The following is a 14,965-nucleotide window of genomic DNA, read 5'->3' as shown; positions in this document are numbered from 1 at the left end:
CATATATCAAACAACTATTATACATAGCCGATCACTTGCAGATAAATATAGAAATTTGTTATGATTAAGTAAAAACCTTTTAGGCTTTACTTTGAAACTTAAACAAAATTAGAAACTAGTCACAATATTCACGATAGGTAAAAGAAAGCGTATTTCTAAGAATATCGAAAGCGACAATATGTCTCAAATGCCAGAAGGTGACGGTAAGTTAAAAGTTCTAAATGCTGTTAGTATTATAGTTCGAACTGTTTTTTTGAACAAATAAACAACGACGTAATGTGTTCTAACGAAGAATTTATTTAAAATTTATGGTTTAATTAGATGATTACTTTGATCCTATGGCAATGGATGAATACGAAGATGGACAGCTAGATGGGACAGCCGGTCCTTCCTATCATCCTCAGTCAAGTTATATGAGAGAAGGCAGTAGCCATCATGGTCATCATGGAGGTTATGAAGAAAGTTTTTTTCCAAGTCCTCATCCACATCATAAAGGTGGCGCTCATCATCGACAAAATCAACAAGGAGATAAAACGGTGGATCAAGATTTTTTCAACGGTAATAAAAAAATTTCGAATTAAATTAACCTTTCTTTATTGACTTTAATTTATTTTGCAATTCAACTAGACTTCCCTGATGATTTCGACGATGATGACCTCAAATAAAGTTTATTTTTCGAGAAGTCGAGTTATGGTTCATTCAAACGACACAATCAAATTTATGTTAGATTTATTATTATAATAATCATATGAAAGTAAGAAAGCTTACTCATCAACTGTGTAGAACTAGTTTTTTTTGTCAATCTAGATAATTGTTTATTATTGTATAATTCATATTTTTAAAACATTAAAAATAGGTTGACAATTTTTTTTGACCCAAAATTTTATCGTCTATATAATCTATAATTCTTCATCTTCATTATCATTTCTATTAAGTAATTTTAATGTCGTTGATGTTTCATCTAATTCCCATATATCCATAACTGAATACTCTTGAATAATATCCATTAATTGTTCATCGCTAAAACCTTTTGAAAGCACTTCATCCTTAATATCATCCAATGGAAGACTATCCGTGTCCTTGAAAAGATTTTTGACAATGTGAAAGAGTCTCCCAGTTGGCAGATTATCATCTGAATCATTTAACGATTCTTTAGAAACATTAAGTAATCTTAATGCTTCAGCAACATCTTGTCTCATGACTTCATCTCTTAGATGAACACGAGCTAATGCTTGAGACAAACGAATTACTGCCAAAAGTGAACGTGCACTTGTATAAGTGTGTTCTTGTTTACGAGCCATTGCATCTGCCTGATCTTGACGCATTTGAACATATGATGAAACCATATATGATGCTACTTCAGATGGAACAACTGGACGTTTTGAACGCGCTTCTGCAACGTAGTGTCTAAATAAATCATTAATAAAGGGTTAGATATCAACAATATTTTTTTTAAAAAAAAGGAAATAATATGCATGTTACATTGTCTTTTTACCTAATCATTTGGACTTCCAAAATATCATTTCCTCTTTCGGGATGTTTACCATACTGGTGCACATGTGCAACATGTTGCGCTAATTTGGTATCATCTTCAATAAGATGTTTATCCAAAATCAAAAACAAAATATCAAACCTAGAAAGAAGAGCCGCGGGAAGATTGATGTTTTGTGTCGGAGATTTCTTTGTGTTATATCGTCCGTATAGAGGATTCGCAGCGGCTAATATGGATGTGCGAGCATTTAACGTGGTTGTAATACCTGCTTTACTGATACTTATAGTTTGCTGTTCCATAACTTCATGAATAGCTGTTCGATCCCCGTCTTCCATCTTATCAAACTCATCAATACAACAAATACCATTATCGGCAAGTACCAAAGCACCACCCTCTGGAATATACCATAAAAAGACGGTCAATTAGCGCGTAAAATGTATATTAGTTTATGCAAATAATTCGAAAGTTACCTAAAACCATTTCATCCGTTACAGGATCACGAGTCACAGATGCCGTCAGGCCAACTCCAGAACTACCGCGTCCGGTAGTATATACGCCACGTGGGGCTACCTTCGATATGTATTTAAGTAATTGTGATTTTGCTACACCAGGATCTCCCATAAGACATATGTTTAAGTCTCCTCTAATTTTCATCCCATCACCCATTGATTTTGATACGCCTCCAACCAGCAACAATAACAAAGCCTTTTTTATATCGTCATGACCAAAAATTTCTGGTGCTATACTTTTTGACAATTTCGTATAAACATCTGGATCTCGAGCAAATTCTTGTATCTTTTCTGAAATATCAGGGGTCATTACCATTTTGTCATATTGCTTTTTAAGCTGTTGAATATATTGACCTTCTAAATAAACATCAGTTAACAGACTAGTAGTACCCCGATAACCTTGATGTGGTGTCGCTTGGAAAATACCGGAAACATTAACTATGTCACCTGGATTCATAGAGCGGGTCAAAGTTCCATGTAAAAATATTGTCATAGATCGAGGAATATGTCCTACTGGAACTTGTTCGGTCTAGTTAAAAAAATAAAATTAACATTACAATATTCATTGTCCCTTATAAAGATTGATGAATCACATTACCAGTTCTTGCATCTTGACTTCTTGAAAAGGAACAAATTTGCATGTACGGGTTTGCATATATAATTTTCCTTTCACATTATTTTTCTGACATTTCTCAGAAGGACACATCATGAGAGGTGTATAATTCTTTTTAGTAACTTCTTGAAATACCTCATCACCACACATTTCACATGAATATCCCGCAACTAATAAGAAAGGTTTGACATCACTAACACGTGTGATAATTCCTTTGACGGTTACTAAATGACCTACATAGGAACCATTAATTTCACGAATAGCCAATGGGTCTTCGGATTTTAATGGTTTTATGTATAGCGAACTTTAATGATATAAAACCAAAAATAGAAAAAATAATTGAATATAAGCAAATTTTTAAATGTCAATTGTTTGTCAATTCGTTTACTATTTGAAAACTCACTATCTTCGTGTTAAAGCAGCCGGGAAGCGTGTTTTATCTTCCGGCGCTCTCTGTTGATCTTTATCCTTTCGGTGTTGCATGATTACGTCCAAAACATCATCCATATGACCAATAGGTTTCGTGGGTGGAGGCATTAATTTATCACAAATTCGATAAATTAATTCGATATAACGCCATGTGTTCGTCAGAATTTTGTGAACTAAACCATTAGCAACATTTCCACTATCTTCGAACTAAATAAATATATCTTAAAGTCAATAAACTTATTTTCATATAATAATTAATTTCGAAGAAAAAACCTAAAAAAGATTACATCTTGAATGTCATCAAGCTCGATAACGATTTTATCTTCCTCACGATTTGCTACCGCTTTCTAATGATTGCAAAGTTTGATGCATTTAGAGAAGAACCATAAATTTTTTACTTCGTCTTAAATAATAACTCACAAGCTTTTCCATATATCTAGAAGGTAACACAGTTTCCACATCAATATCCATATTATCTTGGTCAATTTCGATATTATCTTGTGCCTTATCTCGATATCTTTCAATAAAAGAGAGTATTTCCTCTTTTTTACGCGTTTTCAAATTAGAAAGTTATTCAAAAAGACGCGTCAAGCATCAAGTTATAAAATTTTTATATGGTGTTTTACGCTTACCACTATCTTTAACGTAGTTTGTTTTAGGTTTTATAACTTCCATAACTTCTTTTTAAAGAATTAATTGTGTAAAATTGAAATTTATTTTGTTATGCTCGCTCAGAAACTCGGCCGCTCACGCTCAAATATTTCAAATATTTGCCAACGTGATTATTTAGGATATCAATCTCGTGGTTGCAGATCGTTGTGTTCAGCCACAAGAAAGGCAATGTTGCAAAAGTATCGATCTTGATAGGTCAGGAAGATTGTTCCTTGGTATATTATTAAGAAGTTCAAACTCGTCTATAAAACTCGGATTTTAAAACATTGCTTTAAAACAATTTTTATATGTATTTATACCTTTCCGAATATATCATGACTAATAAAATAGATTCCTTGATCAGTGACTTGTGTAAAGTTTGATGATAATTAGCTCAGATGTATTTTTTCATTTGGCATGTCTTAATCTTAAATTATGTTTGAAAAACTGATTTTGGATAATAGTAAAAATCACATGACCATAAACTCTGTTCAATTTCAATCTCTGAAACCCTGATAGCAAGATCGATGCTTGTAGCAATGTCCTCATATTTAAAGGAATTTGCCGCCTAATCGTTTTTTTCATTGATTGGCTGAAATTGGTTGACATGATTTTAATTGTGAAAGTTAAATATAAATAACACGTCATTAAATAATTTCTTCGGTATTTTGCTTTTTATGATATAACAATGGAAACACATGTTTGTCGTTCCATCTTGTTACTTCTTATTTTTATTTATTTTCTTTATATTTTAGGAAAACTTTTAAATGTTCCGACGAAAGAACAAAATGATCACGAAAGGGAAAAGATTCCCGTGGAGTTATTTGTAATGAGCCGTTGTCCAGACGCCGTCGCGTGCGAAGAAGTTATGGCAGATGTTGGTATGTAAAACATGCAATTGATCACAATATAATTTGTATTATTTATATTTTTAAAAATGAATTTTCGTTATTGCGGAAATAAATAGTAAAAGAAGTAAACGACATTTCAACTTTTAAAACCAATTATATTGCTACATTAAATTCTTCTGCTACATATGGAGCTACATGTAAACATGGAGATCTAGAATGCAATGGTATATATCAAAGGAAACTTCAAATTTGTTTGTTCTCTCTTCTTTTACTAAGAATGGAATTATCTTTTCTCTAACAAAGGAAACATTCAAGAACTTTGTTTCCAAGAAGTTAATTCAAATCAATTAACTTTTTTCAATTATCTCATGTGCATTCATCGCTCGTTTGATCGTATTGGCTCACATGAATGGGCTAAACAATGTTCTGAAGAAGTTGGACAGGATTATGATCCAATAGATAAATGCGTAAATTCTGATACTGGTTTAAATTTATTTATTAAAAGTGTTCAGAAATCAAAAGCAAATCAAGCAAACGTAAGTTGCACGATCTTTATTGATGGACATAAGAGATGTATCAGAGATGGAGGAGATTGGTATGATTGTCCTGATGGAAATTCTGACAAGGATTTTGTAAAGTCTATTAAAAATGCCTACAAAAAATGAAATAAATTACTACTAAATATCTTAAAATAAATAAAATAAATGAAGTTTTCTAAATAACAGTTATATTATAATTTATGAATTACTATTTATTAATGTAAATTATACCCAATAATAAAATAAAACCTTTTTAAAATTTTAAAAATTCTTCAACAAATTACCAGTCATAAAAATTATAATTTAATTGGTATTATAATTCAGAATGAAATTATTACTACCATTTTATTCATACTTAAATGTTTAGACATATTTAGTGATCAGATTCTAATAACTTCAATTCATATTATTGAAAGAATTTAAATGATATATGATTCATTAATATTAATGAAATTATTTTACAACAATTTGAAATTATATATTATGATGTAATTTCAACTTTAATTTTTATTTTCAACTTATATATATTTATTTGATTATTAGAAAAAAATTTTTTAATTGGAATTTTTTGATTTGACTTTAATATAAAAAAAAAAATATTGTAAAATAAAATAAATAAATGGAATTATATTTTAATAGTTTTTAAAAACCTTTATACTATTTCTCTTTAAGTTTAAATTTTAAACATACCTGCATTTGAATAACCCTTATGGTATAAGTCAAAAATGAAGTTTTAAAATTTAAACTCTTTTTGCCATAGTAAGTAAAATTGTAGAGAAGATAAAAATATATATATAATATGAATTCATTTATAAGTATTTCTCCAGTATCACATAATAGAATAATCAGCATTTTTATTATATAAAAATTTCCAAAAAGAAGGCATATTTAAAATGCAAGTGCATTTAAATTTTAATCCCTTTCTCTTTTATTATAAATATATATGTTGCGCCTCAGATTGATTCTTGCCTCAGATTGAAGCTCACGCATCTCAGATTGAGATTGTCACCTGACGCACCTCATTTGAATCATTCGATAAAGTCTGTTATAAGTAAACTTTTTTTCTCATTAATTAAACCACTTTTTGTTATATAAACAAATTTGTGTGCCATAATGAGTTACATGTTTCCTGAAATTTTTATGTAAATCTGATTTATATTGAAGTTTATACTTGTATTTTATCTGAAAAATCATTAAATTTTAGGTCATTTTTCAAATGAAAAAATTTAATGAGTATGATTCCAATTAATCTGAAATTTTAGGATTGTATACTTAAAATAATGATAAAAAGTTTACTTAGTACTTAAAAATATATTAAAATTGGAAATTTTGATGTTTAATTATAGCTCATTTTTATTAGCAATTGAGGTGTGTCAGATGACAATCTCAATCTGATGTGCGTGAGCTTCAATCTGAGGCAAGAATCAATCTAAGGCACAATATATATATATATTTGAAAATTTAATAATTGCTGCTTCATTTCTTCTATTTTTTAGAGTATAGATATTGACCTGTTTCTTTTGCTTAATTGTATATAAATTACAATAGCTTTATTATATTTAATTAGCCGTTAACCCATTGCTTTGCAACGGTATACATACATATAAAAAGCGTGACCTGTATGTAACAATTAATTCTGGCCGGAATTATGTGATCGGCGCAGAAATTTCCTTTTTTGGAGTATTTGTGAAACCAAAATTCCCTATTTTTGTGGGAAGCAAAATTTCCTTTTTTGGAAGTTCGTATAACGTCACGTGATAAAGTGCCCAATGGGAGCGATGTTACGCAATTCAAATTTATTTATACAGGGTACACATAAAACAATTATTATATAGTAAGTATAGATATAGATATAGATATAGATATAGATAATGATTTGTTTAGTTTAATAACTTTTACTTTTTTATATACCATTTTGTATAAACTAGTTTTAAAAAATGAGATTAGTTTTATAATGATATTTATATTTAATTTAATATCATATCAATCATTATTGATCATTAAATTATCTTTATATTGACAGTTTATACTAATAAAAGACAATTTAATAATTTATTTAAAAATACCCAAAATTAAATACCTTATAGTAAAAAAATTAAAAAAATTCTTTATATAATTTTCAAATTAATTTTTACTTTAATTAAATGAAATTCAATTTTATAATATTAATTTATTTACTGTATATATAAATTAAATTTAAATTACTATATCAAAATTATCAGAATACTACTAGTTTATTAACTGATATTTATTTAAAAAGTTAATATATTTAATAGATTAAAAAGTAAGATAATAAATAAAATATATTTAAGATCCAAATATTTATACAAAATTTTTAAAATGTATAATACTGGAAATTTTTAGTTACTATAATGATATTATAAAAATAACTTTATTATTATTATTGATTGAAAACATATTAAAAATTAGAGAAAACTTGAACATATGAAGATGAATGCTAAAAAAAAGTATCAAATTGAAATTTTTTTCAAAAAATTTATAAGTAAAATAAATATAGATCTAATTATTTGATCCAGAATATTTGTTATTTTGAAAAAAATTTTGTCAATTTAATCCCTTTTTCCAACACTTACCCATATATTTTATGAAAAATTCTAGTATCAAATATATATTACCAAACATAGTAATTCTAGAGTTAGCTTGATAGTTTCTGTGACTCATGATTTTATAACAAATAAAATAATTTTAGACATCAAGATTATCAGAATACTACTAGTTTATTTTTATGTTTATTTAAAAGGTCAATATATTCAACAATTTAAAAAGCAAGATGACAAATAAACATAATACTTGAGATTCAGATGTTTATACAAAATTGTTAAAATGTATAGCATTGAAAATTTATGGTCATAATAATATAAAAATAGCTTTATTATTATTATTACTTAAACATATTTTATGAAAAATCTGGTATAGTAAAATCATAATTATTTAAATATATATTAAAAGTAATATTACATGATATATATATTATCAGATATAAAGTTACCTTGACAGTATCTATGACTACTAATCCTATAATAAATAAAATAATTTTAAGTAACTTTTAAATTATTTATATAAACTAATATATATTTACATGCTAATTGACTATTTTTTATAATATATTTCAAAGTATAATACTTTGGTACTTGCTGATAATAGTATTTATTATATTAAGTATTAACAAATTTAATAAAATAAAAAATGGTAATTGAATAACTATTCATAAAATTATAAAACAATAAACTAAAATTATAAGTATTTATAAAGCAAATATTACAATCATATTAAATGCTTACATATTTATATAGCTATTATAAATCTTTTATATAGATGATATAATATAAAGAAATCTCTGATACAAAACATCAATCTTTTTGCAACTCTTTTTTCTAGATTTAATATTTTATTTTTAATTTTAAACAAATATCATGTTGAAATAATACCAAATTAGTACAATATATTGCATATAGACGCTTTACAGTAGAGAAGAACAAAACCACTAAAAAAAATAAAAAATAAGTTAATATAAAATCTGATCAAATTATAGCATTTGGAATATTTTTGGCATATAAAAGAAAATTTGAATTTTTTTAGTAGTTTTATCCTTTTCTACTGCAAAATGCCCATATATATACTAATATAGTAAATATTCTGAAAGAGAAAATAAAAAGAATATAATATACATATTATTCCTTTTTTTTTAATATTGTTGATATTTAAACCTTTATTAATGATTTATTTAAATTCAAAACATCCAGTTATTTTATCTGAAATAGTATTCAGAATTATAATAAACTGAATTTATGAATTAACTTTTACTTTAATTAATTATTATGAGAATATTTTAAAACAATTAATTAAAAAAAAACCAGTATATTTAAATCAAAAAAAGCTGATGTTAAATATATCATCTTAAAAAGATTTTTAAACCAAATCAATAAAAAAATTAAATTACTTACAAATATTAAAATTATTAATGTAACTGATTAAAAATTTTTATTTTTAAAAATAGTTTAACAAATACCAATTCAAATAAAAAATATTAAAATTTATATTAATATAATCATTACAAATTCTGCAAAAATACAAAATATAATGGTTTATTCAGTAATAAATAGTTAAAAAAATTAATGCCAATATTAATTATAAACAAAATATAATTACTAGAAATTTAATAATAAATTCCTATTATTTGTTTACAAAAATTATACAGGTCGAAAAGTGAAAAATCAGGCATCAATCAGGCACCAATCGGTCACCAATCAGGTACCTGATTGGTGACCGTGAATGCTGATTAGTTATTTTCATAAATCCGTCACCAATCAGGCAGTTTGCTAACTTTTGATTCAGTGATCAGAAAAGAATGAAATATAGCTCATTGGAATCGTCTCAGCAAGACGAATCTAATGGTTGTAAAATCGCATTTCTAGGATTAATAGTTAATAAAAAATTAAATAAAATATAAATGATACATTTTTATTTTTATATTTTACTTAATTTCACATCAAGTATTAATCCTAGAAATGAGATTTTACTACCATTAGATTCGTCATGTTAAGACGATTCCAATGAGCTATATTTCATTCTTTTCTGATCACTGGATCAAAAAGTTAGAAAACTAAAACTGTGATTGGCGACGTATTCGGGCGAAAATGCCAATCGACACCACCGTGGACCAATGCGACCAATCAGCTACCTGATTGGTGACCGATTGGTGCCTGATTTTTCACTTTTCGACCTGTGTTAAATCTTATAAGATATATTATTATTGATTCAATAGAAGAATTAAAATTGAAAAGTGAATTAAAAAAATACAGTAACAGTTCTATTTTATAAAGCATATTGGCGGATTTGTTCACTTTTGCATAATGCTGAATTTTAAATGATTTTCATAATATCTGTCACTTAAAACCGGTTTGTAATGTCATGAAATTACCTGATTGAATATCACTTGACTAAATAATAAGTCAAGTGAAAATCTACATTTGCGAAACTTAAATTATTTAATGTAAAATAGACACAAAAAATCCATTTCATTAACAAAAAACCCATTTCTCACTTGCATAGTATTTTTAATGTGTATTATTAGAAAGTAAGTATGTTTTAATAAAACAAAAAGTAAAATAAAAATTTATATAGACACAATAGCTATGAATATTTATAAAAGTATTCTAAGACTCATTTAATATTTAAAAAATTTTTTTTTTATAATAACTTTTATAAAATCGTCCATTTTTTGCATTTTTCAAAACATATTATTAATTCTTATTTATTTTGTTGCATAAAATAGGAACTTTTATATTCAAACAAATTGTAAGCATATGTATTATTGATTTTTACATAAAAAAGATTTAGAAGCTATTGTATAAAATGAGATTCCACAACAGATATTATCAGTATTGCTAAGAATAATATTTATTGTATTTTGGTTTAAAAGAACTATTTATCAAATTTATCAAATTATTGTATTAATTATACATGCTGCCCAAATTATTTTGGGATGTCATAATTATAATTTGGGATGTCATAATTCATTCAGTTTATATATAATTTACTATGTAAAGTGCCAAAATAATTTGGGATGTCATAATTGAATTTGGGATTTTACTTATAATTACGGCAGTCCAAAATAATTTGGGTGGCATGTATAGTATTAATAAAACCAAATAAAATTTTTTTAATGTTCGTCGAGTGTATTAAGGTCACTATGTAATAATTTGTGTAACAAAAGTACCTTAAAATAAACATGTTAATTAGAGGGTGAACAAATCCGCCAATATGGCAGAAATAATAGATAAAGAATATATTTCAAATTAATAATCATAAATAACATTTAAAATATTTGAAATATATTAGACAATAAAGTTATAATAATACTAGTATAATTAATAGCATAAAATCTTATGTAAAACTTTAAATGATTAAAAAAACTTGTAATAACTATCAAATTATTCAAAAAGATTGGAATATTTATTATGTTATAAGTCTTCAAATATATCTAATATTTAACTTAAAAAAGAAAAAATTGTACCTATTTTAGCAAACAAGCTATGAATAAAATTTTATATCAAATTAAAGAAAAATTTTTTTAATTTATTTTAATAATATTATTATTTATTCAAAGACTTTTAAAAAACATATATAATATTTGATTAAAATTTTTAAGTAAAATTTAAAAAGCAAATAAATTTAAAATTAAAAGCAAAAAAATGTTATAAAATTCCAATTCTTAAATTATGTTGTAAAAAAAGAAGAAGTCAAACCTAATTCAAAAATGTTTGATAAAATGAGTAATTACCTAAAATTAAAAAATATTAGTAAATTGTAAGAAATTCTAGAATTATTCTTTTATTATCAATGTTTTATTAAGAATTTTGCTTAACTAATGTATAAATTACTCAAAAAAATGTACTATATAAATAAACAATATTACAACAAGAAGTATTTAAAAAATTGAGAGAAAAATCAACAAAAACATTCATAATATAGTATTTCAATTTTTCAAAACCATTTTTTTTATATACTAATACTTCTATTATAGGATTTAGTATAATATTAATACAAAAAAAGATAATAAAAAATATATAATTGCCTACACTAGTTAAATTTAATTTCTGCAGAAAAGATTATATGCTCTGAAATGAGTCAATTATTATTAAATTAAGTCAAATCAAGTTAAATATGAATTAATATACTGGTCTTTTTTAACACGATGTTAAAATATTCTTTTAAATTTACATATAATATCATATTAAATCACAAATTAATCCTGAATTAAGTTGAGTTTAAATTAAATTAGAATTTGATTTAATTTGACAATAATTTAAAATTAATTATTATTTTTTCATTATAATTATTATTGTTATTATTTATTATTATTATGTTATTTTTTCATTTTTAATTTTTAGTTTTTACAATTGATTATTATTATTTTATAATATTATGTCATTTGAATCATATAATAATACTATTAATTAAATTAAATCAACTATCATTATATTACACAACTTTCCTCTTTTTGGAATTTAATAATAAATAAACTAAATTGCCAAAATAAGTAAAAGTACTAATTCTTTAAAAATATATAGTTCAGTATTTTAAATTTAATTTCCAATTTTTTTATTAGTAAGTATATTTAAGTAGCACTATGTATTTTCTGTCTCAGAAATGTATTTCTTATTCAATATTAAGTTTTTTGTCTAGATGAAATCACTTTAAAGTTTAATAAACTAAAATTTTTATTAAAGATTTAAAGTATGGAAAAAATTTCATTTGAAAATAATATTTTAATTATAATTTATAAGGTATTTGCATATTTATTTATATTTATATGATTAAAATTGAAGTAGTTACATAATAATAATATAATTGTCATTTTTTGCATATCACTATATTCACAAAAAAATATGTATCATCATGCAGAAATTGGTGCTTTCAAGTTGAGGATCACTGATTCAGCTTGTCCCTATAAAAAATTTTTATCCAAATATTTCCATTATTTCTCCATGTCTTCCATAAAAATTCTGTGAAAATGATACATTCACGGATATCCGTATTAGTAAGATGAAAATTTCCATGATTTAAGGCTATAAATTCCATTAAAATGATACATTCATGAAAAAAACATGGAAAGATAAAACACGAATCAGATTTTTTACAGGGTGTTATTCTATATAAGTTTATTGATAGTTTTGAATTACATATATTTATTGTTGCATTATTTTCTCACAATTATGGCATTCTTAAGGTTAAATCAGAAAATTAATCAGGCCAATCTGATCCAATAACTATAAATTTACTGGGTACAATTTTATACTTCTTGTCATTATTTAAGATAATATGTAGATTAACCTCTTTTAATATGAAATAAGATTCACCTAATAACCTGTCTAATCTAAGAATGCTATTATCTTTACATATGCTATTTTTATTTCTCACTAATATAATTTGCATTAGCATCTATGTTAATATCATATTGAAAATCTGTGAAAGTTATTCTTTTAAACCATTCAAGATTAATCTTCTTTCCCATATATTATTATATTGTGAGCATTTCTCAAATCCTGGTTTAGAAGATACTGTACTCCAGAATAGATGCTATTAACTCCAGTGAAAAAAGCTCAAGTAGTTTTGATGTATGCATTTTTATATAGTTAAAATATAGAAAAAATGAGTACATTATTACTATAATCATCTGGTCTCAAAGAGACCTCTTCATCCTACCTTTTCCTCAATACATGTACCTGCAAATTATAGTAGAGTCAGATCAATTAACAACACCAATATCAAGATTTTGTAAATTTGGACATGAATTATGATGCAACTTACAGATTTATCCGTGATCCAATGTGCTTGAGCAAAATAAAACTCATATCAATTTCCTGCGATTTCAAACAAAGATTTATCAGTAATATCTTTGCAATAAGATGTATCTAAGATATTCTAATTTACAACATGATCGTGCAATTACACATAGACCTTTATCAGTTATTGCTCGAGTATTCCACAAATTCAAATTATGATATGCTCCTGCTATTAGCCTTGAAATTTAAATAAACTAGCACAGTTCATATCTATTATTTCACAAGGAAAACAATTTCGCATTCTAAAAAACCAAGTAATAAGTAAGTATAAATGATTTTAATTTCTCCTGAAAGAATCATTACTTTTTCAATTGCTTCTTAATTAAATGTTTTTACACATTATGGTGTGACCGCAATTTTGTTGAGAAAATTTATCAAAAGACGACATTTGTTAATCAAATAATATTATAGCTATTTATGGAGGTAATCTTTTTGTCCATATTAATAACTGATATATCTGATTTCTACATCATTAAAATAAAATATTTGTGATTATATTTAATATTCGATTGTTATTATTTTTTTCATTGATTATGTTGGATATTGTATTTCTTCACTTTGATAATGCTAAGCATATCAATAAATAATAAATTACATAAGGATTATGAGAAACGTTTATGTAATCAGCAGTATATATCACGCGTTATATTGCAAAAAATAAATTACGTTCGAATATATCATATTAGGTGGCAAATCAAAGAATTCATGGCTAAATCTTTAAACAAAAACCTATACTGTCATTGTCGTGTAAACTTCAACCTGGAAAACGTAACCATTATCTATATTTTAGTTTTCAGTGAAAGAAGTATGATTCAAATTTTAAATAGATAATTTATTGTTGCGCAAACAAATTATGTGCGCAGTACATGGATCACAGATTTATTTATTGGGTGAACAGTTCATTGGCTTATTAGACGTACCATTGAATATAAAATAAATACATGATATGAATACATAAAAAAAATACAAATCTGAAATACAGAAGTTTTATCAAAGAAAAAAGATAAATAGTTGAATAGAGATCAATAAAAAAAAAACTAATAAATAAATATTAAAGAAGGATTATATCCAATAGCTATTTATCAGAATGGTATTTCTCTTGGTAATCCTTTTCCCAAGCTTTGTCTCCTGTATTATTACTGCTATTTAGCCAATTGCTAACATTAGAATTAGAATTGTTAACAGGTGCAGGTGCAGGTGCAGGTGCAGATGATGATGATGATGTTGTTGTTGTTGTTGTCGAGCTTCCTTGACTTCCTGTATTAATCGGTGCTGGAGCCCTTCTATCCGTAAAACTCATCTTTAAAGGCAATTTTTTTTATATAACCAATAAGTATCAAAAAAAAATGTTCATACTTAAGAGGTTGTTCTTTTTGACTTTTACATTTATTTAATTTTTCTCAAATAATGATCAATACATACCTTTTAACTATGTTTATCGAACGAAATTTTAGAGTTTTATTTTCGTGAATATTTGAGAATATGAAAGGAGTATTAAAATTGGATGGAATT

The 14,965-nt window shown here is 25.3% G+C and overlaps 4 protein-coding genes across 4 annotated transcripts; 2 read left to right on the top strand and 2 right to left on the bottom strand.

Annotated features, from left to right (window-relative positions):
• The first annotated feature begins 57 nt into the window (after nt 1-57).
• On the top strand, nt 58-893 carry OCT59_018557 (uncharacterized protein). Its single transcript, XM_066148855.1, has 3 exons — nt 58-203; nt 322-558; nt 628-893. The coding sequence occupies exons 1-3, from the start codon at nt 179-181 to the stop codon at nt 663-665; spliced, it is 300 nt and encodes a 99-aa protein (XP_066004743.1). The 5' UTR covers nt 58-178; the 3' UTR covers nt 666-893.
• Nucleotides 798-3,718, bottom strand: OCT59_018556 (uncharacterized protein; the record flags this gene model as incomplete). The annotated part of the gene is made up of 8 exons (XM_066148854.1): nt 798-1,407; nt 1,496-1,886; nt 1,963-2,530; nt 2,600-2,918; nt 3,018-3,250; nt 3,331-3,390; nt 3,464-3,585; nt 3,676-3,718. The coding sequence occupies 8 exons, from the start codon at nt 3,716-3,718 to the stop codon at nt 900-902; spliced, it is 2,244 nt and encodes a 747-aa protein (XP_066004742.1). The 3' UTR covers nt 798-899.
• A 311-nt stretch (nt 3,719-4,029) lies between these two features.
• On the top strand, nt 4,030-5,240 carry OCT59_018555 (uncharacterized protein; the record flags this gene model as incomplete). The annotated part of the gene is made up of 5 exons (XM_066148853.1): nt 4,030-4,071; nt 4,321-4,357; nt 4,450-4,575; nt 4,662-4,769; nt 4,849-5,240. The coding sequence occupies 5 exons, from the start codon at nt 4,030-4,032 to the stop codon at nt 5,208-5,210; spliced, it is 675 nt and encodes a 224-aa protein (XP_066004741.1). The 3' UTR covers nt 5,211-5,240.
• A 9,034-nt stretch (nt 5,241-14,274) lies between these two features.
• Nucleotides 14,275-14,965, bottom strand: OCT59_018554 (uncharacterized protein). The gene is made up of 2 exons (XM_066148852.1): nt 14,876-14,965; nt 14,275-14,753 (listed from the first exon to the last, which is right to left on the bottom strand). Exon 2 carries the CDS (start codon nt 14,751-14,753, stop codon nt 14,529-14,531), a length of 225 nt encoding a protein of 74 aa, XP_066004740.1. The 5' UTR covers nt 14,876-14,965; the 3' UTR covers nt 14,275-14,528.

The sequence above is a fragment of the Rhizophagus irregularis genome, chromosome 27 (genome assembly GCF_026210795.1).
Source record: "Rhizophagus irregularis chromosome 27, complete sequence".
Taxonomy (NCBI): domain Eukaryota; kingdom Fungi; phylum Glomeromycota; class Glomeromycetes; order Glomerales; family Glomeraceae; genus Rhizophagus; species Rhizophagus irregularis.
Note: the sequence above shows the minus strand (reverse complement) of the source record. Positions and strands in the feature narration are given on the sequence as shown.